The sequence below is a fragment of the Homalodisca vitripennis genome, chromosome 2 (assembly GCF_021130785.1).
Source record: "Homalodisca vitripennis isolate AUS2020 chromosome 2, UT_GWSS_2.1, whole genome shotgun sequence".
NCBI classification, from domain to species: domain Eukaryota; kingdom Metazoa; phylum Arthropoda; class Insecta; order Hemiptera; family Cicadellidae; genus Homalodisca; species Homalodisca vitripennis.
This window is the reverse complement of record NC_060208.1, coordinates 161,793,210-161,821,205: the sequence shown is the minus strand read 5'-3', so window position 1 is coordinate 161,821,205 and position 27,996 is coordinate 161,793,210. Positions and strand designations below refer to the sequence as shown.

Sequence of the window (27,996 nt, the reverse complement as noted above, 5' to 3'; positions counted from 1 at the left end):
TTTCCAATAATAATTTATTAATTTCATACTATATAAAAGTAAATCATTTGTGCAGTTTTTACAGAATTGATCAAGGTTCTATAACAAATGCAAAAAAATATTCTTAGTGGTTCAATATAAATGTTCTAAGCTATACATAAGCGTATGTATTGAAATCCTCACAAACAATATTGAAATAGCATCAATTGAAATATAATTATATATAATAGATTAAGTTTCAGAAATTGGGTTTAAACCTGATTTGTAACATATAAATTGGGAAGTTAATAATAATAAACCCATACTGAGTTTTGTGACAATTTATACTTATTTTTGTAGTTATAAGACAGAAAAATCCCCAATGTTATTTTAAATAATTTCTTTTGTTTATTAATTGCGTTGAATAATGTAATCCCTTTCACTACAATATCTATTAGTTGACACACGATGAACAATAATTCTGTTAATTTATTAAACCAGATTAGGGTTCACAGTTTTCAACACATAACAGTGTTGAAGGAAACCACCTAGAATAATATAACAATGATATAATTTGGTCCATCATTTTGTAGATTAATGTAGATATTTAATAATAAGTTATAATGTTTTCATAGGATTAACATTCAGTTTTGCTGCCAGTTCCGCCTGAAACAGAAATAAAATACAATATCAATAATTTTTCTGATTCCAGACTAAATAATGTCCCATGTAAATTATTGCTGTAGAAAGAGCTGACTAAATATGTAAAAAAATCATACATCAAATATAAAAATATTGACACTATTATTGCAAATTACATTATTTTCACTAGTTGACATTCACAGTGAAAAAAAAACATAATTAAAACCTTTTATTTGAAATACTTAATGATTGAAATTCTAACCAAGTATCTAGTAAAGTGTTTGGTATAAAATATGTTAAAGAAATTGAATGTTTGTATGATAATTATGTCAGCTTCAAGACAAGGCCAAATTGTAATAGTCACTTTAATTGTGATTTCCCATTTTTACTAAGGTAAAAAAATAGCAAGTCAGAATAAATGGTTTGGTTCTAAAGGTAATAATATAATAACATTTTCTAACCTAAAACAAGTCGAGTTGTTATTTAAGCTAGAGATGATATCAATGGTAATTTTGGGTAAACCACTTATCAGTCTTTTAAACTCAGAGGAAGAAAAGTATCAAACCTTAAAAATCACTTAAAAATTAGGACCAATTTGGAAAGATTAAAAATAATTCATCAAAATTTAATGCGCCTAAATCTCAAATCAAACCACAACAAATTATTTTAGAAGAATAACAGCTCCACAATATTGTTTTAATAGAACATTAACATGTAAAATGATGAAAATGAAACAATAAATATTAACAACTACTTAATAAACTCTTATTTACAAGGAAAATTACAAAAATAGTGGTGTTATTATTTTGGGTAAAGAACTCTAAAGAACATGATATGCTACAAAGTCATAATATGAAGTATCTTGTAAATTCTCCTACAAGAATTAGACAAAATATAGGATGAATGTTAAGTTTAGCTTAAGTTCACTTTCCAGTTAGTTCGTCTGAAATTTGACGCTGTTGCAGAGTTTAGTTAAGATTCAATCATTCTTAAATGCATCAGGAGATTGGATATCTTCCAATGGTATATTTCTACAACATTTATAGAAGGCTACAAAATTTGTTCCATTTTGTACAAATTAAGCATACGTTATGGAGGAATTCGAGATCAAATAGCAGTCCAGATGTGGTAAAGCTATGTCAATATCAATGTTTAAATAACATTGGCTGAGCATTAGCAAAGCCTATCACTTCAGGGGCTGGAAATATTTCATTTTTGTCTGTCTCTCCGCACAATATCTTGAAAACGAACTGACCTATGGACTTGAAATTGCGAATGAGGCTTCATTCGAGGAACATTGAGTGCGATGATGGTGCATGTCACTCATTTGGATTTGGCTGAGCATTAATATTTTTAAATTATGGGTCTTCTGTGTAACCATGGTGGCAATGAGAAAATAAATAAATTTGTAAACAAACTCAGTACACTCATAAGAGATACACATGTAGCCTAACTATATAAACACATACAACATCATTTTATGACTTGGTTTTTAGACTTTTATTATTTATAAACACTGATATTAAACTCAATTTAATGTAATAAATGTGAATGTATCATGTAGCAAGATATCTTGAGAAAGGTTTCATCTCCAGGCTTTAAATATTGCATGATACACTGTTTCTTCACAGACAAGAATGGGTTCTATGATTATGAAAGTCCAGCTATGGAATTGGATTCAGTGTCATTGAAGATTATCTCTTAGTAGATTGATACAGTTTCTATTTTGTTTTCTGGGTGATGTAACAATTTTTTTTGTATGATTGTTTTTTTTGTTTTATCTGTCAATAATGAAATGGCAATACTTAAAATGTTGCATTAGCACTTAAAGAAGCCTGTTCCGTGATATGTGGTGTACACGTATCTTGTATATTTCACAATGATAGGATTATTTAGAGGATTGTATTTTCACCAAAAACAAGCAAAGCATTTTGAAAACAAAACAGCTCCAGAACAAAAAACCAATATAAATCAATTACATTGATAACGCTGGTTGTGGTTTTTGAATGTTATGTTTATTGTAAACGACATATTGTATTTAAATGTATTTGTAACAAATAACTAATATATACAAACTACTCAGGATACAGTTAAACACTCACAGAAGCTTTAAGCTGATTTTCATGGTAAAGAACACCACCTTCATTGTTAACTTTTTCAATGTTCTTGCGTTCAGGGTCTCCTGGTACGAGCACTGGTTTTTCAGGGTCAGCCTGCAACAGTATGTTATGGTTTTACAATTTATTTAAATAAGCATTTAAAAAAGCAATAAAGTGACAATACAAAAAATAATATTGGCATAATATCATGCCAACATAATGATAAAAACTTTCTCAGTTTACATACTAAACACTGTATTTTAACCCTCTTGTTTTATACTAGAGATTTCTGAAAAGTCTTTGTAGGATTATTGTTTCAACTCCCACCAAATAATGGGTTTAAAATGACATTGTTACAAAAAAATTGTTTTTAGATTATGTTTTTAAACATATGATTTAAGAGAGTTAGTTTTAAACTATAATGATAAATTTTCTCATAACAATGTTTATCAGTATGTTTATATGTATTCAGAAAATTTTGGAAAATTAGGCAGACATTCTCGAGAAAAACCACTCTGACTCAAGTGGTTCCGAAGTGGATACTTCTACTGGCAACCATTTACTTGATTTTTGGACCAATACAATATAGTTCTTTATGGTATACTATGTAAGGTAACAAAAGTAAACATTAGAAAAAATGTGATAATAAGTTTCTATACTTTGATTTACAACATGTCTTAATTACAAGTAAACCTTTTTAATACCCTTACTCATTACTTCAACATTGCTTCTCCAATTAAAACAAAAAAGTAAACAGCCAGTAAAAAACAAATGTACTACAGATGAAATTAAAACTAGGTTTAGACCCCATCCAAAAAGTTTCATCTATTATGCCAAAAACTGAAGAGTGCTCACCTCTCTGCTTTAAACAATGATTACAAACAAACAATTGGATCAAAATCTTTACATGTTCTTAACTCTACAAACAAATCTAAATAGGTATGGAAAATTTAATAACCATCTGCTCTGAAACAGAAAAAGAATACCATATGATTAAGTATATTAATATCAATGGCAACAACACCACCAAAATCTTATCACAGTTTAACAACTTTTGCAAATATTGGTTTGAAAAATGTAATCTAAATTTATGGGTGATCCTAAGATTCTCCTTCCTATAGTAGTTCCTGCCAAAAACTGCAATATGGGTAGAGTTTCAGAAGTGTAAGGGCAGGCCAGGCAGCTGAAGGATTTACAAGCTATTGTTGTAGATTAGGTATACCTTGCTTCCCCGTAGAGAAATGTTTTCCACTCAATTTACTGCTCAGTATTTTATATATTTAAAAATTCATGACTTCCCTTCTACATATATAAAAGTAAAATAATTCCAGTTTTTAAATCAGAAATTTTACATTCAAATAATAACTACAATCCATCTCAATTCTGCCTTCATTAAAAAAAAATTCTACAGGGTATGTAAATCTATTTAATTTACAAAATAATTTACATCATAATTTTAAAGAGCAACGTGCTTTCATGAAAAGCAAATTTTTAACAATATTATTGATTTATTAAAACAAAACCAACAACACTTTGGGAATTAATTTTTTTACATTTATAGTCAGTACAAATATTTTTAACGCTGTTTTAGATATCAGCGATTAGGTAAGTACTCATCTATCTTACAAGATGCCACAAAACATAAGATGGTCAGAATTTGACACCGAAGACTCCCTTTGAAGCAGTCAGCAAGACTACGCTACGATGAAAGTTCCCTGAACTGTGCTTTTTATCTAATTTACTAATTCCAGCTATAAAAGTTTTAAAGTATTATCAATATTTTTTAGTTTATAAAGAAACAAATGCATAATATCATTGTTACTGTACTTTTAGATATACATTTTTTATTAAATATAAAAGACAATGTTACTATCTATCAAAGTAAATTAGAATGGTATAAACCATAAATATAAACTTTGCGACATATTTTCTTCATTGTAGTAACAAGGCAAATTGAACAATGGCATCGGAAATATAATTCGCTCGAGCCAGAAGTGCTCTTGAAAGTGCAAAACTATGAAATTGCATGCAAAGCCACGGGTAACTGCTAGTACTATTATATATTAATGATTTACTCAGCCATTTACAAAATTGTTATGTAGTAATATAAGTAGAGTCTTACAGGTTCCAAATGTCGAAGGATATTATTCATATCTGACATTCGTTGCTCAAAGCCTGGAGCAAAACAGGCAGGATTGATGGCTACGAAGCACTGCCCTAGGTTAGCTGGTCTCGTGCCGTCCATCCACTTCCGAATATTGGGCCCAAAATCACTGCCTGTAAAAAAGTTATTTCTAAGGTTAAATATTTTCAGAAAGCCGTTATGACATGACATATAACTGAAGGAGCTCCATAAAATTAAGAAGAAAAATATAGGTACAATATGAACAGTCTTAGTACCTGCTAAAATTCCACAAAACGTCTCGACCAGCAGTGCCAGTCCATAGCCTTTGTATCCCGAAGTCCTCTCTTCCCCACCTAAAGGCATCAGAGCGCTGGTTTTGAAGGCAAGGTCTGCATCAGTTGTAGGTCTCCCATCCGGTCCTTGAGCCCAGCCCACAGGTATTGGCTCATTTTTCCTTCTTTGTACCTCAATCTAAATGATACAAAATGTTTTAAGGAAGCAGTTTTGATAGTGTTATCATTAAGCCAACTTCAACTCAGACTACCACTTGTCTTTACTGAGATAAAATACTCTGATAGGTCTCTAAAATATATTAAAATAAGGACATGCCTTTTTACTCCTTTGAAATGCAGTAGTAAAATACTAAAAAAAGTAAATTTGTAAAAAGTCCTCTAAATTAATTTCTCAGTTGGATCCCAAGGCTCATAAAAATGTTTTTTTTTGTAAATAATAAAGGGTTCAAGACTGAACTGGTGGATATATTTTTAGGTGGATGTAAAATATAAGACAACTTTAAATGAAGAAACAAACATTACTTAAACGAATGATTATTTAAGTAATGTTAAGTGTAGTTAAACAATCTAGATGGTTTAGTTTGCTAGAAAGAGAAAAATAGCTTTACAAAAACCACAAATTGTTGAGTGCAATACATCATGCTGTATTATAGAGTAATACAGATGCTTCTCATTTGAAATTGTTTCTTCATTTCTTCTCTCTTTGATAAAATACAGCAAATACATCTGTTATTTTGAATACATATGAATGATAAAAACAAATATGGATTTTGAGAAATGGATACTTTTTAACTTTATCCACACTACCTAATTGGATGTTTTAAACGACTGGTCTCTATAGTCCAAGAGCAGAGAGCCAATTGCATTGTATCAGCTCACAGCCTAGTTTTTCATGAAATGTTTGAAAGGAATTAATCGTCACCCTTACTAGTTTTGGTGGAGGTTAAAATGGGAGAGTATCAAAAGGGTGAAAAATACGAAATAATTTTTTCTCATATCATATTTGTCTTAACTCGACACACTTAAAAACCTATCTGTCAGACACAGCTAAAATCAAGATACCCCCACAAGTACAGCTGGTTCCTAATGTTCTTAATATACAGGTGTTAAGTGTATTGCTGGGTTTTGTCTTGTAACCATGCACACTCTCTTGCTTACATATTTTGGCAACTGTATTACAATTTTTTAATTGGTAGTACCTACCCTGATATAATTTCAATACATATTAATCTGTTCTGCACCAACAAAGAGAGACTTTATATTCATGAATAGTTACTAAATTAATATTATATAAGTATCAATTCAATACACAGTGTTCTAAAAAGCACTTATTCCACCAGGCTCAAACCCATATTTCTCAATTACCAGGCGAGAATGCTAAAATATACAAAAAACCGTTACTTTTTATCTATCAACTATTTTGTACTTTTCAAACTGTTCACTGCCAATATATTTTGAGTACTAAATGCATAAGTTTGACGAAGTTCATGTTTTCAATAGCCATTTCATAGCACCATTTGAAACTAACACATTATTTTAAACTAAAAATGAGTTGTAACAAATAAAACACATTTCATTGACAATATTAAAATATATATGTTTAATATATTTGTGTGAAAATATTAAAATTATTGGATAATTATGAGTTTTCTTTCATAAAATAATAGAAAATATACCACAGTTGTTAACAAAAAAGTAGAAGGAAATAATTTTTTTCACCATATTACATTTTATTCCTGTCACTCCGGAAGTACCACAAATGTCCTTTTAGAACTAAGTGCAGAGGGGATTTCCTTGTCCTATTGTTCCCTCAATTGTCCTACGTACAGAATGTGATGCCTGTTTTATGGTACTAAATTGTAATCATTTCCAAGGATGTAGCCGGCAAGAGGGTCCGGACCTCCCAAATTTTCAATTTTTTCAATTACTTTTTTAGTAAACGATTATTATTATTTAACTAATTCAGTATTACTGACATGTACTGCTGAAAGATCGTTCTCAACAAAGATTTGGGTGAAGAACGTTTTAAGGAACAAAGTGGGGACTTATACTCTGTCCACAACGGGAAAATATAAGTTGTCTGGACCCACCAAAATTTTTCCTGAATACGTTCTTGATAATTTCAGATTAATATAACATAAAGGTTTTGATGATATTAAGGAGATTGAAGCTGGTTAAGAACTGGCATATATTTGTATTGTAGCCAATGCAATTCAATTTTTAATCAAATGAAAATTATAATATTGGGGATCGTAGACTTGAATGGGGTAGTGAATCAATTTAATATATTACTGTAAACAATTTTGTGAGAAGAGTAAAAATGCCAAGAATATCACTTGCTTTTCCAACAGCAACTGCAGTAGTGGCCATGTCCAGAACAAAACTGTCTCCATCCTTAGCGGGAGCAGCCAGAGATAACGGATTCGTACCAAGTGCGGACTGGAACACACCACAAAAATAATAGTAACTTATTATTCAATTAAATATATAATTTTAAAATTGGCAAGGGATGTACCACACCCTAAAATGTTACTTACCACACATTGCAGACGAAATTTGATATAATGGTGGGATAAAAACCATCTCCTTTTCAATTTTAGCCTAATACTTTATTAACTGATGAAAAAAATAGATACTGTCCAAATAGAATATTGTTGAGTGAAACTCTCAATTACTACATAATTAATCACAGGCATTACTCTTGCACCTTACCACTTGTTCTTGTAGGTCCTCCATAGTGCATCTGCAGGCTTTTCAACAGGCAAGTATTCCATCCCTCTTGTAATCCCAATTCCTCTTGAAAGCAAGCAACTTGATGGAATGGCCTCTTGCAATTATGCATGACATAATCTGATAAAAGCAGCAATTATCTAGAGATCAGTGCCATTTTGTGGCTATACAATTCTTACCACAACACATCAATCCATGTTTTAAATTTATAAATGAGCTTAAAGAGCAAAATATACATAACATGCTGCCATTTTGATATTATTTATCAGATAACTTAAACAGGTGGTGATTCTTCTCCTTGCCATCTATTTTGAAACATAAGACTTGTGCTAGGTTTTATATTGAGGTACAGTACTGTGTGTCTTCTCAATCTATCCCTAAATAGATCAATCCATCTGCTGAGAAAGAAGATCATTATCTTCAAAGTTGTTAGAGTTAGCCATGCTCTCTCATCCAGGACAGTGTTAAGTATCAACACACAGTCGAGCTACCATTATGGCTTGTCAGAAATCATTGTTATTAATATAAAAAAAAATAAAAACATTTTTCAATTATTTCAATATCTTCTAGATAACGCATGAGAAAGATCTATCCAAGCATTTCCCGATTGAAGATCTGGTAGAATGTGACAACCCATATATTCAGGATCCTGTCTTCACCTGCACCTGTCATGATTTCCTTCTGGCTGTCGTAGTCGTCTGCTGCCTATCCCAGGGATACCTGCGAAACATTCTTAGGATGTAGGTAGGGACATGGTAGGATGTGCTTTTTAAAACGGTTACCATAGCAACTTACCAAGCTAAATTTAATGCTTATTATATGTCATGTGGCCAACACCACCAGCCGAAACGAGCAGTAATTCCCAAGCTCAGTTGACGTAAAGACACTGACTACTTGTACTCCTGTTCTGTCCATGGGCCGGCTTTATCAGTGTGACTACATATACATAATGTTATTACAAAAAACTAGGTAATAGTAGACATGATATATGTATAACTCTGTGTTGTTATGCTTATGAGATTACATATTACATATGTATGCAGTATTCAATGTTCAATTATTCATAACAGATAGGTTTGATGTTAGTACGGTACTCTTTTAGGGTTAGAATACCATTCAGAGAAGGAAACATTGCTTATATTCCTTATAAGTTCTTATAGGTATTACCAATGCATACGTGATGTTTCAAAATGTGAGGCAGATTATAATATTTTGGAAGGAGAGATAGAAATCTGAGATACAAAAAAGAAGAAAACAATATTAAAGCATGTATGTTTTTAATGATGGCATTCTGTATTAATACAAGATGAACAAAACTGTAAAAATTTCAACAGACCAATTTAATTAAATTTTAATTTAAAGAGAGTAGAAAGAGAATTTAATATTCAATATAAACAACTTATACTTGTAACAAATGACCTAAGAGAATCATTAAGCAAAAATAATATATCCTATTTAATAAAGTATTTTATTCTCCCCATTATTGTGAAGTGATAGTTGTATTGTGTAAATTTATTATTGAAAATAAATTGCAGAAATATATTCAATTTCTCAGCATGAATTTCATAATACCATAGGTTATAGTATTTCAGTAATAGGTAGGTCTATGTGCTAATCATAATCAATCAATATATTTTCCTAATGGCAGATTGGTACTTGGAATTAAACAACCCTCTTTCTTATTTTACTAACCTCTTTACTCCTGGTAGGGCTCATGAGAGGGGATGTGTTGGTAAAAGACATACCCTGAAACAGACAATACAGAGTTAACTTTTACAGACCAGAAAATTATAAAGTTTATTTTCACAAATGTAGTTTACCAAAAATACTACAAGAATCATTTTAATTCAAACCATAGCCTCAATTAACATTATTAAAAAACAAAAGAAAACAATGTTTTGATGTACAATAACAAGTAGTCACATAAAGCAGGACAAAAAAAATCCTAGGAAGGTTTATTCTGTTGACTTCAATTACATATTTTAAGGTCATCAACATACCTTTTATGGCACTAATTTTCCCACAAGAACAGCTTGTCATAATTTACTGTAGAGTTACTTTATATGTCTATTAAATATTAAATGAAATTAATAATCAAATAGTTTGAGTTATAAATTTGAAACTTATCAGGCTATGAAAAAATACTTTTTGATGTAATCTGAAGTGATAAATCTAATTTTTGTAATCATCTGGTTCACTTTGTACAAGGTGTCAATTAAAAATTCCTAGGATAGCTTAATGTTATTTTATCCATTACAAATAGAGCTACAAAACTTTACATCCTATTAGTGTACAGTAGAACCCCTCATATCCGGCCTCGGTTTTACCGCACCTCGGTTTATCCGGCCACTTCCCGGAAGCCAATATCGAAATTTATTTACTACGGCTTGCAGACGCGCAGTTGCACGCACTAGTCTCCCACGACTCTTGCGTTATTTTGGTGTATCTATTTGTTTACATTTTCCTGTGTTGTCCTCAGTGGAGCTAATAGGTTTAACCTGTAAACAGTTCGTTGATTATTTCCAGTGCGGTTAGTACAGTACAGTACAATTGTTTTGTTTCGTCAAGTGCTGTGTACTGTAGGTTGGTTTATCTGGCCAGGGACTCGGTCCCGTGGTGGCCGGATATGAGGGGTTCTACTGTACTTGAAAAAAAAAACTATTTTAATATGTGTTCTGTGGACCACTTTGCACTGCTGGGACAGCTCACAAAGCATCAGAGGAAGAGTTTTAATGGGAGCAAAGGTTGAGTAAAATATCAAATTAAGGGTCTTTATTAGTAGAACACTAACACAAACTCAACATCAAAGGCTTCACTTTACCCAAAATGGCAGCTTATTGAGGTTTCAAAACATAGATAGTGTCAGATTTTGTATTATCTATGAAGAGCTAGCACATCGGTAACAGAATACATTTTTAAACACCAAATTAAAGGTTTTTATTAGTAAAATACAATTAAGGTTTATTTCTGTATTCTTAATGCAGGGGAAGTCAAGCCATGTTCGCATATGATTATTATAAGGTAAATTTAAAATGTTGACTAATTAATGTTTTCATGTAACATTTATATTGTAGACCCCAGAAATAAAGAAAAATGATATTGTTTTTATCTGGTGAAACTGCCCCAGGAATAATACTAACCATAATGGAAAGTTGAAAATCAGACAAAGTGTCCACAAAAATGAATGTTGTGACCAGTAATTGTACAAGATCAAATGGTGGGACGATTCTTTGTTGATGATAATTTGAAAGTAGAGTTTTATTACACTATTTTGTAACATGACATAATACCAGCAATACCAGCTAGCCTGCGCTCTTGTTTCCAAAACATTTTCTTATAGCAGGATGGAGGAAATGTTACCTCATTGTGGAAATAACGTTAGGCAGTACTTGGACTTAATTTATCCTCACTAATCAGTAGACGATGAGCTATTTAATGATTTGCTTGTTTCCTAAGTTATTCTTACTAGATTTCTTTATTTGGGGGTATCTAAAAGACAAAGTGTATCGTAATTAGCTCCAAGATTTGAACGATATTAGAAATTAAATACTACTAGAAGCCTAAACAATTTCACATCAATATCTAAAAATTGCAGTGTTGGATTTTTATTTCCAATTAGCGCATTGCTAGGTGGCACAAAGCACTCTTCCATGAATATAAATCACTGTATATAGTATTAAAATTCAATCAGTATAGTGATAAATAAATTGTGTTTTATTAACAAAATCCTTTACTTTGCCGTTCAAAAAATTGTTCTTTCACCGTTGTGCTTCCTCTTCACAGATATTACAAAACCTGATTCTACCAATGTTTTAAAATCTAAATAAGCGTAATTTGGGTAGGATCAACCTTTTGAGGTCGGGTTTGAGACATTATGTTCTATTAATAAAGAACTTTAGTATGATATGTTACTCAACCTATGTTCCCATTAAAACTTTTCCTCTTGACTTTTTGCAGGCAGCCCCCATGGGATTTATTACAGCCCACTGAATAAGTGTTAAAATATTTTTTCATGTACACTAACAAGAGGTAAATTTTTATAGCTCAATTTGTAATGGTTACAAAATATTAAGCCATCTAGGGACTATACAGTAACTAGCATGATATTCAATTTTCTTAGTTCATCCCCTACTATATGATCAGAATAACTATGACTATTTTGAGTGTGAGCAAAGAATCAAATTTGATGTACAAATGGCTAAAAGACTTAAACTAATTTTATAATTCCTATAATATACTTTGTACGATTAAATAATATGAGTAGAAGAGTATTGTTAATAGACTCATAGTATCACTTCAGTAATTATGAAGACATTTGTGTTTGACCATATACATTTACTTTTCAGCTCAAATTTTAGTTTATTTAGGCTGCTTTAGGTAGATTTTATAGAGCTCTGCCTATCGCAATTAAATAATATGAGTAGAAGAGTATTGTTAATAGACTCATAGTATCACTTCAGTAATTATGAAGACACTTGTGTTTGACCATATACATTTACTTTTCAGCTCAAATTTTAGTTTATTTAGGCTGCTTTAGGTAGATTTTATAGAGCTCTGCCTATCGCAATTAAATAATATGAGTAGAAGAGTATTGTTAATAGACTCATAGTATCACTTCAGTAATTATGAAGACATTTGTGTTTGACCATATACATTTACTTTTCAGCTCAAATTTTAGTTTATTTAGGCTGCTTTAGGTAGATTTTATAGAGCTCTGCCTATCGCAATTAAATAATATGAGTAGAAGAGTATTGTTAATAGACTCATAGTATCACTTCAGTAATTATGAAGACACTTGTGTTTGACCATATACATTTACTTTTCAGCTCAAATTTTAGTTTATTTAGGCTGCTTTAGGTAGATTTTATAGAGCTCTGCCTATCGCAATTACCCTACTGATGGAATTTTTTGAAGATTTTTTATTTTTCTCTGATCATAACCTCCAGAATATAAAATAAAAAAGTCTGATAATTCACATATATGTGTATGCATATGGGCTTATAATGAAAAGTAGTGAATGCGATAACTATTTGGACACGATAAATAGATTGAGACTAAACTTGATAAAGAGACTGAAAAGTGATATTTTTATTTATATTAAGATTTTATAGAATATGTGAAGCAGCACAACTCTATGTTAATATAACAAAATAGTCTATACTATAGATATTTATTGTAATATTCATAGAGTTTTATTCAAATACTACACAAATTTGTATAAAATATCAGTCTGTTACAAAATGTAAGAAGACTTTTATGAGTTTATGGTATTATGTGTTGAAATTTGTCATTACAATGAAAAGTCTTTACAAAGTTACTAGTCTAATTTATTAAATCTTTCATCCTAAAAACAAATTTCAGGTCAATTTCAATCTTCTTGTCAGATTACCCAAAGAATAAACAAATTATTGAAACAATAGAAGTGAATTAAAAAAGTAAATGATCCATGTATAAGAGGATAGAGCATGTTCCTCCATGGTACTTTGCTAATGTTTCAGTGAAGACTAATCACTCAAGTGGCTGTTAAATGTCTCTTCTGTTTGTCTTTTTGTTCACCCACAGAATATCTCAAGAACAAATTGAGCTATAGACTTGACATTCTACATTAAAATTTATTTCTCCATAGATGAGATCAAGTTTTATGACGAAGAGGCATGTGCTTCATTCTATCCATAATGAAGCCTGTTATACAACACATTTGGTCTGACATACTCCTGTGTTGTTTATTTAAGACATAATGGTTAAATTAGACTCTTATTATATATAAATAAATATTTTAGATATGTTACAACCTATACTGTATTCGTTTATCTTGTTGTTATAAACAATAAGACAATTTTAATAATTACTTACTAACATATTGTGATTCAACGCTTTCATACTGTACCAACCAGCAATTCCATAGTGATTTGATCCTGGAAAAGTCACAGTTTTGGTTTTTAAACAAAAAATTAGATTTGGAATAAAAATTCAATAAGGAATTACTAATATATTGATTGAAAAGCCAGAATTAATGAAAAAGTGCTTTATTCAAATTAAAAAAATACACATATGTAATAACAAAAATATTAAATGCTATGTGAACAATAGCTGAAAGCCTATGAAAGCCATTTGTTGTGATTGCAATAGATGTATAAAAATAGATCAAAATTATTTTCATGTGAGAGAAACATAAAAGCGCCTCTAAAGGAAGTTTTAAGTAAATAAATATAAAAAGTGACAATATCTTTAAACAAATATCTTAAAATGAATTTGGTTAACGGAGACAATAAAAATAACAGTTATAAAAAGGCACATAACAGATCATTTAAAACAGCTCTCTTAAAAATACTAAGCTTATGTCCATACGAAGTACGATATCTCAAATTTTACAACACAAAATAAATCTGTAAAAAACAAAGTAATGACAAAGTAGCTGTGTAATGCTATATTGAGTTGTATTTTTTATATATTTTGATGCATCCTCCATGTATTTTTCTGGATAGCTTAAAAATTATATTCTTAAATGAGTAGTCATTTACGGTAATAAGCACTACTCATAGAACTCTCTAGAACCTGTCAATCCCTACCATTTAAATAATTAATGTACTCATTTCCTTTTACAGTTGATTTTCTTCATCATTTCTTATACCTAACAAAACTGGGTAAATTAATAAAAACAAAGTGGCAAACAAGCACAAAGGACAGTTTGATTTATTTTGAGGTAACCATGGTTTGTAATTTAGATTAAAAAATGCCATGGCTTTGATATAATAGCTATTAGTGCAGACACTTTTATGGCCAAGATCAAGGTTCAAGGTCACATACTGTGAGTGGTTGACAGTGGTTTCGGTTTTGTATTTTACTATTAAATAAGGTATATAGTTCACAAAATAATAAATCAGTTTTAAAGAAAACCAAATAATTCAGTTTGAAATAAAACAAATAAGTATATTTTCTGCTGCAAATCAGATATAAATGTTGAATGAATAGTAGAAATAAAATTGCGCAAATGTTAAGTGGATGATTCTCAGTTTTAATCAGACTTTGACAAGTTAAAAATAAAAATTTAACTTTGTATACAGTTTAATTAGTTTACTTATACAGAGAAACAGTTAATTTCAAGGATGCAAAAAATCTCATCAAACAGTTTAATTTGCTCTACAAAAACTATTTTATGGCCTTGAAATGAATTATAAACATCATATTGTAATCATAAAATCATAATGAGCAAAATAATTTTGATTTACAGCTTTGTATATTTTTTTATCTGGCATTTCAAAGATTTCTAAGTCAGAAAACCAACTTCCAAAATTTACCATCAGGTGATATAAATACACATAACAAAATATATATAATAGAAAGAAATGAACAAAGAACACTCCCTCACTGATAATTAAAATAGAACATTACAGATTATAGAAAAAAATGTTTGGTACCTTTGGCGACAACCCAACCTACGCCACAATCTCTTGCCTTCTTGATGGCAATGTCCATGCAGAAATTACCCACAACAGGACCCAAGGCATTGTTCCCATCAACCCAGGCTGTAGCTGCGGACTCCTGGAGGACTTTGGGTACCGCAGATCCATCAGTAGTCTTTGTCTGCACATCTCGTACATACATCTCTATACGTTACAACACAATACCATCAATAAGAGTCATAAAATGAATGCTTGTACCATATTATAACACATATTCTCAAACATAAACAGCTAATTATTGTCTATGCTGTATAAAATCACAAATTCATTAAACCTTTAGGCAACCACCAGTAACCTAAAGTTGATGCCATAAATTCCTAGAGTTAGAGGCACCCGTAAAAAGTAAATATGGAGTGTTTGTAAATAAATATCAGTGGTTTTAACACATTGCAGTTTTTTTTACATATAGTTATAATTCATACAGTAAATCAAAGAGAAATTCAAACAGTTTTGTTTGTTGTCACCTGTGCACATGAGGACACAATGTTCCCTCCGCCATCCCTTACAAACAGTAGTAGGAAAAATGGTGACTTGTGAACAGAGGCTTTTTGTGTTCTGCAGTTTGCAGAGACCTATTCTGTAGAATCTGTGCAATGTACGTTCCGTATAAAGTTTGGTTGTGATCCTCCAAGTGATAATAACATCTGTAGATAGTATAAGCAATTTGAAGATACTGGTTGCCTTTGCAAAGGGAAAAATACAGGATGACTAATGGTTAGTGAAGAGAGTGGTGAGCAAGTGAGAGAAACTTTTACGCACAGCTTACAGAAATCAGTTCGGGAGGTTAGTCATTAATTAGCAATTCCAGTGATGAGTATTTTGAATGTTTCACAGAAACGCTTATAACTATGACCTTATAGTTTACCTTCACATTCACCCAACCTGACACCATGTGTTTTCTATCTCTGTCGATTCATAAAGGATTGTGTGTATGCGACCTTTTACCAGGTGACATCCCAACTTAAGAAACAGGAAGCAGTTGTTGCAACAATCACTCCAGACACATTGATCAAAGCTTGGGAAGAACTGGGCTATCGTCTTGATGTGTGCCGTGTAACAGATGGAGCTCACATTGAACATATGTATTTAGCTTGTACATATAACTATTTGAGTTGCTCTTTAATTTCATGTAATAGTAACAATTATACGTTTAATATAATAAATACTACTAAACGTTAAAACTCTGATATTCATTTATAAACACCAGATTACAAAGGCTGCTTTAAAATCTTAGCAGTGCATGCATATGTTTTTTCCTTGAAACTGAAGACAAAATTTATTTTTGTTGTCTTCGTATCACTAAACAATTTTAAGCCAGCTAATTAAATTGTGGCAAAAATCTAGACATTATTAATAACAAGAACATACTATAAAGTTAATTGTAGAATCAATTAAAAGTCTGGATGATAGCAATAAAATGTGATGGAAGAAAAATGAATCCCATGAGAGCATCAAAATGGAATCATTCATGACACAGTGAGCCAGACACAACTGTAGTAATGGTCAATCAGAAGTCAGTTAAAAGTTATGACTGTGGGTTTAATGGGTTATGTGACTGATCAGCTTATTACAGACTGGCGACATAAGACTGGCAGCAACTAATGTTTTCTACAAGCAGACATGATGATGCAAGGGTGTAATGTACTTGCTCAGAATAGACACATGTTATCTCCACTCATGTATAATGTGAGTACGTAAACATGTACAGTATATGTGAGCATTCTAAAGCAGAAGTGCACTAGAATAATAACAAGCATCAAAAGTGTCTTGTCATCTCTTCAATTTATAGCTAGAATTGTTTCATACAAATAAATTTGATGTTATTTTACATTGTTAATTATGTATTGATTTTTATTTTTGTCACCTCATTGTTGACATTTGCTGTTATTGTTATCGAATGAGCACATTTAATTATGTAGTATATCCATATTAAATTGGTAATGTTGTTATGAATTTTATTTGTTACTATATTACAATTTTATTGCTGTTCTTCTTTTTTATGTAGCTTTATTATTACTACAAATATATTTGTTATTTGGACTGCTAATTTTGTAAGTACTATTTATAATTATATTGATAATTATTTATTGTTATTATTTTTTAGATATACAGCTTGATTTATTGTTACTGTTATAAATTATAAATCATTATTTTTCATTCATAGTTTCGTAACACTTTTTGTATACTGTTTTTAATCATTGCACGATTTCCTAAGAAACCATATTTTAATCTAAGTAAAATGGTGTACTGCTTTATGTCACAAATAAATAATGTACAAATAAATAAATGCATTGGAAAAGTGTTTATTATGTGGAATAGCTGCTTAACTACTTTTAGCTTAAAAAATGAAAGATTCTTTACTGGAACTACAGTCTATTAGGTAATAAAAGAATGAAAAACAATGTAAATGATACTTAAACATGAGTTTTCATAAGTAAGATTGTAGTATGAAAGATTCTTATAATATCTATTTTATAAATATCTTTGTTTATGTAACAATGAGGTAAACATTTATTATTAGAGTAACAGTAAGCTCAAGTTTGCTTTGCTCACAACTCCTGATTTTCCAAGCTGTAATGGTTAATGTAATACAAAATTTATTAAATCAATATTAATACACAATATAATAAATTGCGATACAATATCATCCAGTTTTAAAAGAGATAATTTTTCCAATCTATTAAAATATTGTATCTGAGCCTTATTGGTATCATAACTTACATGGTTATAAACAGTTGTAGCTTTTATATAAATATACAATACCTCAAAAAAGTTGGAGCTAAAATTAAAATGTAGTTCACACACAGGCGCGCGCGCGCGCGCGCGCACACACACACACACACACACACACACACACACACACACCCCTTCATAACTAATTTAAGGGTTTTGACGAGACTAAACTTTTGATATGAGAACAATTATATTTGGGATAACTCTAATACATGACTATACAAATTTCAAAAATGTTTAAGTTCAACAGATCACAATAACTGATTTTCACAGTCAATGTTCTAAATTAATACTTTGTGAAATCAAGATATAGACCTTAACCATATTTATTTGTAACATGTCAACATTTTATATGACTGAATAGTGTTGTGATATAATTTTATAAAATAAGTAATTGATACAATAGAGTTAATGAGAAAAGGCAAGAGAGTATAATAAAAGCTAAACTGTTACAACACATATCACGTTGTGATAGTAACTGGGGACCTCTAGTTTATTGGTCTATTACAAAACAAGCAAATCATCAATACTATACAATGCAGCAATTGATGATTGTTCAAAAAACTAATTACTAGTTGTTGATGCTAACTTCAGGCCATAAATAAATAGTTGTCAATTATCAATGAGATAATTTTTATATGATATAAATTGTGTTAAAAATTATGTTAATAAGATAAGAGGGCTGAAGATAGGATAAGATAAGATAAGGGAGTGTATTGAGTACATTAACATAATCAGTTTATATATAACAGTTGAATACATAGTAAAAACATTTTTCCACAAGAGATAGCGAAAGAAGAATAAAAACATTGATACAGTCTATACATTCATATATTTAAATAGTTTATTGTAAACGTCCTTCATAATACATAGACAGCAAGTATCTACAATTCTACAATTAGATCTCTGAGTTAACCGAACCTGTTTAAAACAATCAGGTTTTACAGGCATTACAATGCATACAGTGACATCAGCAAATCAGCAATACTCTACCGGTATATTACTTAACTGTTTCTATGTTATACAGGGAGTATTTAAAAATATATATGTAAGAGGGTCTTTCAATAAGTAACAAGATAAATTACTACTGCTCAAAAACAGTCATGTGAAACTTTCACCGCATAGAGTTGTCAACTTTACGATGACATCTGATCAGCTGTTCAATCATATTTTGTATACATAGCCTCAAATTTACTCAATTAACAATGGCGAGTCTGTTAGAGAATTGCACCGTGGAAGAGCAATGTGCTGTGGTCAGATTTTTTGTTGTTGAAGGTGAGAAATGTTGTAAAATCCATTAAATAATACATGGAGATAACTTTTTTGAATTGATCGAATGTTTACAAATAATAGAAACAGTTATAAAGTGGCGGTATAAACGTTTTTAACAAACAACACAGTGGACAACCATTAGAAGTTTGAAAACAATTGTAACGTGTGATGAAACAGAATTCACCACTATGAGCCAGGGTCAAAATGACAGGGCCTTGAGTGGAAGGATACGACTTCTCCCACTCACAAATAATGCAGAACCCAGCCATCTGCCAGTAAAGTCATGCTTATAGTACTCTAGGATTTTCAGGGGAAAATGTATTGTGATTTTCTTGAAGGCCAAAGAACAATCAAAAGCCATTACAAAAGTGTTATATATTTGAAAACAAGATAAGACCAGCCATTTGAACGAAATGATTTTGCTTCATAACAACGTCTGTCCACATATGGTACAGCTGATGAATGAAAAACTTCAGAAACATCCCTACAGCTCTGACCTCCTTCCAGTAGATGTCCATCAGTTTGGATCCCTTAAAGAGGGAAACATTTTAAATCCAATGAAGAGATAAAAAAATCCGGTGCAAAAGTGGCTTCAAGATCAACTCAAAGAATGTTATGCTGAGGGCATATACAAATTAGCAGAAAGATGGGAAAGTTTTTAAGTGTTGCTAGGGACTATGTTGAAAAGTAACCAAAGTTTTGTATTGATCAAATAAAAAGTTTGTGTGCAGCTGAAACTTGGTGAAGAGAGCTTGATGGATTATTATAAAATGGTATAAAACTTCTATTTAAGTTAGTTCATCAATTGGCCGCTATATGTTCTTAAGGGCTCTTGGACAGAGCCTCTGCCTTTAAAGACAAGAAAAATAAAAACTGTAAATATTATTTATACACTAAACTAGCTATCCTATATAAAATTAAAGTGCCTGCAATAATCAAATGAAACCAACAACATGTTAATAGTAAAAAATTTGAAGCCAGTGCTTCCATCATTGTCTTCATGGACACTGTCAGAGTCCTCCCAAGGCTTTAATGTAAATCAGTCTAATGCTCAGTGCGGCATCCGTCTTATGTGTTTAAATAGGTGATTTTTGGGCAGTTTTGTGAGACTAACTTAATACTCATTTAATATTTTTAACTTATTTTCAATGCAAAATACTTATACGAACTAAATAAAATTTGACTGAATTAATGAGTAAATAAATTATTTGTACTGAAGTAAGGATCTTTACTAAGTTTTTATTTGACTATAACCATCAATAGCCAAAATATAGTATTCTAATATTAAATATAATATAATCTAATTAAAAAAATTTAATGTCAGTTGATTTATACCTAAGTGTTCTAAAAATCAATTTTACTCATTATTAAAAAACACTCTTTATTGTGTGTTAGAATCCTAACAATTTTAATCTTCAGAGCCCTACAAGGATCACTCTTATGAGCTGTCACTGTCATTACCCTTTCCCCACTACTATTTTTATTGGCTGCTGATATTGTTTCACAAAACGTATGAACTAGTTGTTGTACATACTGATGTGACCCATTTCTGTTTGTATACCTTTCGTTAAAATCTCTTCCTGTTGCTATAACACTCTGATTCTCAGATAAGCACAGACAAAAATTGCTAGGTGTTAAGGTGTACTTTAAGGTGTACTCCACATCAAAATCAACTTAATACACAATTTTTAAAAGTTCCAATTAGCTTGTTATAGTTATCAAAAACGTGGTTTCAACAGGAAATCTCACTTGTGAGAAATTGTTCTACCAACAGGATAATAATGACAAGTATTGGGAATCCCAAATATCCTGTTAAACAACAATTATCCTTTTCATACTGCCTTATCATGAACATTATTTGTAACAATATCTTAATATCACTGAAAACAGTTATGAAATAATTAACCTTATACATTCATTGTTTAGAATAAAAAATAGCACATTAAAGAGAAGAGTCTTTAAATCATCTGTAAAGATTAAATTTGTATAATTTGTAATACTTGGGTTGTTTATCCTTATTATTCAATTATTCATTAATAAAAACTAATTCCAGGTAAGGAATTAAAAATTCAGGTGGATGAGTTAAAAGGGGTCAGTATATTGTGGCAGGGCCGTCCCCAGTATTTAATGCGCCCGGGGCAAATCATGCCTTGGGGGCCCCCACATAAAAAATTACATTTTCGTCAGTACAGCGATACCAAGTGATAAGGAATTTTTGGAAATTGTTATATGTAAATAAATACTCCGTTTTCTGTGTGTAACAAAAATACCAAATATATTATATATGTACATTTAAACATGTTTTAGAATAGATAATAGAATATTGAATATACCTATATACATAGATATAAAGAAATTATTACTTTGGCTCTTTGGCATACAATACTTTTGTGGAACTTTAGGGCTATTAATAGTAGTAACAGATATAAACGCAATGCATAACTATTTCAATCTTAATGTCATAACTATTATTTACCTTTGACAGAGATAGTTTTATTTTCAAAAAGAAATCTTCCTGGCCTTTGCACTAGCAAAATTCTTGATAACGTCTTCTAACTTCAGCCTTTTACATTCTTCATTTTCAATAGACAGCATGGCAAGGGATGACAGTCTCTCCTGAGACATTGAAGAACGCAAGTAGGTTTTTATTAATTTAAGCTTACTAAAGCTTCTTTCACAACTGGCAACAGATATGGGAACAATTAGAAGGATTCGAAGTGCAATCCATAAGTTTGTGTATAGGGTCCCTTTCTGTCTGTCTTCTTAATCACTTTTAAAACTTGTAATGGGGTTGCCTTAGCTAGGCTTACTTCATTCACAATAGTTTTTACATGAAGGAGTTCCTGATAAAGTTCTTTTCCGCTTATGTCAGAGGTTTGCCCAAACGATAGGTGTTTCTGTAAATTTTCACAACATTCCTTCAAATGTTCTGCGTGAGGGAGTTGTTTAAGGTCGTATAAGAACTCCCATTTCAAATTGTGGTTTGAAAACTGAATCAACCTTTCTTTTAGGGAAGCATGCATAATGTCCAATAGTGGGTAGAAAACGTTTCTTTTAAATTCTTCTTCTGGGGTTGCTTTGTAGTCACTTTTACTTTCATAATCAAAAAGCTTATTTTTTGTTCTTTGGCGTTTTTCTTTAAACAATAGTTCCACGTCAATTTCACACTACAAATCTCTTTGGGCTTTTTGAAACTTAGTCATTTAAACCGTCTTTACGAAAATCAATCTATGAACTGTAAAGTTTTTTGCAGCAGATTTGATGTTAAAGCAATATCAGTGCTTTTACCCTGTAAGGTTTTACTTATCAAGTTTACCTCAAACAAAACATCGTGCCAAACAATAAGGCAAACCAGTTGCTTCCCCCTGTTGACTCCTCAGTAATCGTGTATTCTATAAAACTTTCTTCAATAACAATTTCACCATCGATCTCCTCTTCTTCGTGAACATAGCGAATGGTGAGAGATGTTTGTTCCTTATGACTTACGTCTGGCGTACAATCCAACATAACTGAGAAGTACCGTGACAGCTTTATTTTCTCGATTATATTGTTTTTCACCTCCTTTGCCAGACAGTTTATCAACTCATTTTGAATATTGACACAACACTTGAACTCGATATTCACTCTCTTCAATGCATCTTAAATGTTCCATCATAACCCGGATCAAAAAATCTCCTAGTAACTGGATAAGCCCAAGGAAGTTTCCGTTATTTTTTGTAAAAAGTTTTGTTTGAGTTTCCACGAAAAGCCAAGTTGTGTTCTACAAAGTAAATAATAATAGCAATAATTCTTCTTAGTATGTGTTGCCATCTCTCGGCTTCTTTTTGTATTTGGCCCATGAGCTCAGTATTAATTGCTGCATTTTAGACCTGATAGTTTTTTAGACATTTTAAATAAAATAATCTTCAAATAAAATGAAACTTCTTCAAAAAATTCTGCTTGTTTACTTAAAATGAATTTAAAAAATAATGTTTAAATCTGTTGGTCTACATGTTGCGTAGTTTTTTATGCCTACGCTACGACATGCAAGCTAGAGTGCACATAGTACCTTGGTTGAAACAACATTTACATAATTATTACCAATACATATGACAACCAACACATATTAACTAACCACATGTCTGTAGCTTTTGTATATGTAGGTACTAATACAATACGAAGCTCACCTCTCACGTACACATTCGCTTAATTTTCACAGCTCTAAGTCTCTACAAAACACTAAACACACGAGAGTAGTTAGCAACCTAACCTATACGGTGTAGACGCAATGACAGTGTTAGTTGGAGTTGCGAGTGCGGTGTTGCCAAAGTTGTTTTTGCCGCGCGGTGTTGCCAAAATTAACTTACTAAAAAATAAACAGTATTTTTAAGTATATGGTTCAAACCAAGTTCTTTTTAAACATATATTAAGGCACCGGATTGGGGGTTTGTATGTATATAGTAGAATATCGTTGAAATTTTGTTTTAAAAATTTAATATTGACTATGAGTAAGGCACCTCCTAGCCGCGGCGCGGCGCCCTCTTGGCCGCAGCGCCCGGGGCGACCGCCCCGTTCGCCCCCCCCCCCCCCTTCGGACGGCCCTGTATTGTGGGTAATGTCACATCCTATTATTCCCGGAAGTAGGATTGATAGAACAATCTTTATAATACCTTTTCCTGATGTTGGCAGTCGTAAAAACATAATTTTAATCACAACTGGAACCTGATTCAGAGGTATTAACAAAATTGATTGCTATTTATATAATACTGTAATATAAAAGCAAACATGTTACTTAGCTTATGCTATTTCCATGCAGCACAATAGAAAGAAAAATATTGTTATGCACTTTACTAGACATAGCAAGGAGGACGTGTAAAGGAAAAATAACTATTAAAAATAAATCTAATCCATTTAATAACTAAGCACCAGTTCTGAGCTATTAAATCAAATGTCAAGTTTCTGGTTTGTTGAGTCAGTTTGAAATTGATACAAAATAGAACTTAACAAACATAACATAGCTAACGAGCAAGGCTTTATTCAATGGGAATAGTGAGTTGAGATCCATGTCACCTTGTACTTAGTCCAAGTCTGGAGTCAGATTGACTCCTGTACCAAAGAGGGAAGTGTTTTTAATGTATATCTTGTACCTTTCTCACCATAGCTAGTTTATGTGTAGAAAACTCGGTTTCTCCACCATGCTTCTGAATCGTGTCTAAGACATCTTAGTGAACTCAACTGTGCAACTGATGAGGCTATAAGAATATCTCTTCATCTAGACTACATTGGATAGATGCTTGGTAACCAGACTGATCTCCTTTGTAAGCTAGGTGTAAAAATGATGCAAGGACTTTATTTTGACGTCTTTGTCGTTGACTTTTTATGGATCTCATCACACCGACGTGGACTCCAGATTCCAGGAGTCAATCTATACCGGTGTCAGATTTCAGACGTTGCACTAAGAGGAAGATGTAATGGAGCTTAGACTCAATATTCACTTAAAAACAGACAAGAAAGCAAGTTAACAAACTAATGCCTACTCTGACCATCCCATTGCCTTATCCTGCCTGTCCTCATGGGCCATTGGCCTGTGTGAGGACCTTATCAAACAGAATAAGGAGGAGAGTTAATACAGTACAAGGTTGATGGTACTGATAAAAAGTGCTATGATCACGGACATGATTTGAACAACCTGCGCTATCTCTAACTGAGATCTGATGTCTAACTAGGCCAACTAGCCACAGGTCTCCCATTGGAAGTTAAGGTTAAATGTTCTATATTTGTATGAAATCATCCAATTAAACAAAATATCTTCATCATAATTATGTCTTAGTAGCTTACTCAAAAATGTCATATGATATTTCTTAGTCCACTCATTTTGTTTACATATTTGTTTATACTGAATTTTTATTGTTGCCATCATGGTTACCCATAAAACAAAAGTTTTAGAATTTTATTCTTGTTTTCATTTTGCAATGTTATCTACTTCTCAGTTAAGTTCAAAATTTTAAGTCTTTATGGCCTTAGTTAAAATTGGTTTAATATAGATTGCATAATTTGTACTTAACAGACAGCCCAAAAAGTGAACTAATAAAAACTAAAAAAGTTGATCTTATTTATGCCCTTTCCCATAAAATATGAGATGTTGGATTTGGGAACCTAAAAACAAATTTGGAATAACCTAAAATTACACTTAAGAGAAATTTCCTATAAGAATGATATTTTCTCTACTGGTTAATCACTGATTGTACACAAGCAAATGTCTAGTACCAATCAAATAAATAGTAACCTGGTTTTTCTTCAAGAATTGTTTAAAAAGAGAGTTAAGAAGCTGAGTTATATTATAAGAATTCATATCTGATGCTCTATATAGACTGAGTGAAAATAGTTCCTCTATGAGTCACTACTAAAAGTAATACTCTCTAGCAATTAACTAAGAAAGGGCTCCTTATCTAATCTGTTAAGTGGTCTGATATTTCTGTCAACTTGTCCTCATGATGTTTCTAACATCAGTTACTACTGTAAATTGTGGGGGATCTACACACATGTTAACAGTTTATTTACAGTTTTAAGTTATTACACAACTTAATGAGTGTTTTTTGCCTATTATAATAGTAAACTTTAGTATAATGAGTAGTCAACTAAAACTCTCTTTAAAATTATTTTATTGCCATCACATGTTTTGGTATTCAACCATCATCAGTGTAAATTAACCTCTAAATAAATAATAAACAACTAAATATACACATGTGGACCATTTAAACATATGTTAAATTTATATGACACATTTGTATTTTTGATTAGTATCTGTAATTCATATTTTAATTTGTTCAAAAATTGGGTTTGTCGTATTTTTCAGATTGCTATTTAAAATGTTTTGATAATCTTTATTATAATTTAGATATACCTATATGTGATTCTTCTTTCATGTTTAATTTTTCTCCTTTCCTTTCAATACCTAAAATTTCTATGTTCTTTTCAAAATTTGTATAGTTATGATTAGTTTCTAATAAATATTCAGTGAAAAGTTGATTTTACAGTAGACATGATATTTGTTTTCTAAGCTTGTAAACAAACATGAGTTCTTTAAACCTTTCATTAAAATTTCAGCCAGTTTGTCCAATATAGTAACCAACCTTAATTTTGCAAACAGTAAAGTTGTGTTAAGTAAATAAATTTTAAATTTAGAAACTGTTTAACATTATTAAATTTATAGAAAACATAACACAGATCACTGGAGATAAAGTTAATTATAATTTGAAATAAAAATGTCAACTAAGCTCTATATTAGGTTAGTAGTAGGCAAATAATTGGATGTGTGTGTATGTGTGCTGCTCAAAAAAATCTCATTCCATAAAATGGCATCTTCTTAAACCTAAGATGAATCAATCAAACTACAAATCTTATGGATTTATACTCTTAATTGATAAAGGAAATAAAAAACCCAATTATACTAATAGGCTAATAATTATTATTATCAGTATGTTTTTACTGATATTTGTACAAGCTGTGATATAGATCTTATGGAATTGATGCTTAGTTATTAAAGTAAAAGGCATGATCTTAAATTAAAAATAACTAATTACATAAAATTATTAAATCATTTTAAAACAGATGGAAAGCAAAAATAAAATAAAATACAAGAAGCCTTGACGAAAATAGACATGCTCAGGGGCAGGGCCAGCATTACAACACCCATTACTTGAGGTTTTCAGATTGAAGTTTTTTTAATATTTACAAAATTCTAGCGTATTTGAAAAATATTGCCAATCACGTTATTCTATATTTTACAATCTTACTATTACTTATATAGCTGTTATAAAAGAGAATGTCGAATGATTTTAATTCCAAATTTAAATCAATAATTGTATTTAGCATTTATATACTTATGTTAAGTATATTAAATTACAACTTATTTATGTAAAAAAATATATGGATACAATTATATTTGCAAAATTACATAAAATATATATTGTAAATTCTATAAAATGTAACAAAACATTAACATTTAGGCTATTAATACATTTAAAAAGATAAACCAGATTGTTAGAATTTTTAACATTATTTTTCAATAAATCAAATTAGTTCTCAATTCACAATTTTTATGAATAAAAGAAACAAAATTTAAATTTTAGAAGCAAAATAAATAGTTACCAAGTCGGTTAATTCCATGACTGAAATGTCCTCTGTGGTCAGCTTCAACAAGAACCTCTGCTAGCGAGACAGCTTGAGCTTGAGGAGTACCAACAGCTGTCATACAATCTATACAAAACCGACGGACTTCTGATACCGGTATTCGCGCCATGTCTAATCTAACTTTCTTCCTAGCTCAGCTGATCGCGTACAAGTGAGACGACAGACGTACGCCTACCACTCGAGCAGCGACCGGCACAGTATTGCGTAACAAGCCGACCTTGTTTACGAACAGTGCTGCCACCACACACTGCCACTGATACACCATCGACTATCGATAGTTCTTTTGTGTTGGTTGGTAGAGATATTTCAAACTAGATTCGAGATTTATTTACGTGTCATGTTGACAACGCGCTTCTCTTTATCATGGAAGTAGGCATACACTAGGGCCTGCAATGTATAAAAGAAGTCTGAACCCACTTTACTATTATAGCAATAGTACTGCAGGTGTGTTCATTCCAAATAATAAAATAGTTCTTGACTCAGTTGGAAGAAGTATGTCGATTTTGTGA

At 31.2% G+C, this 27,996-nt stretch overlaps 1 protein-coding gene across 1 annotated transcript; it reads right to left on the bottom strand.

Annotated features, from left to right (window-relative positions):
* On the bottom strand, nt 1-27,693 carry LOC124354935 (uncharacterized oxidoreductase YjmC-like). The gene is made up of 9 exons (XM_046805747.1): nt 27,446-27,693; nt 15,266-15,454; nt 13,701-13,762; nt 9,540-9,593; nt 7,458-7,556; nt 5,100-5,295; nt 4,822-4,976; nt 2,703-2,813; nt 1-624 (listed from the first exon to the last, which is right to left on the bottom strand). The coding sequence occupies exons 1-9, from the start codon at nt 27,594-27,596 to the stop codon at nt 577-579; spliced, it is 1,065 nt and encodes a 354-aa protein (XP_046661703.1). The 5' UTR covers nt 27,597-27,693; the 3' UTR covers nt 1-576.
* Between the last annotated feature and the right edge of the window lie 303 nt (nt 27,694-27,996).

Coding starts and splice junctions, on each gene's coding strand:
- LOC124354935 (XM_046805747.1), bottom strand. CDS start 27,596: ATGGCGCGAATACCGGTATCAGAAGTCCGTCGGTTTTGTATAGATTGT. Junction 15,455..27,445: donor TCATGGAATTAACCGACTTG/GTAACTATTTAT, acceptor TGTAACGTATAG/AGATGTATGTACGAGATGTG. Junction 5,296..7,457: donor CTGCAGTTGCTGTTGGAAAA/GCAAGTGATATT, acceptor TGTATCATTTAG/ATTGAGGTACAAAGAAGGAA.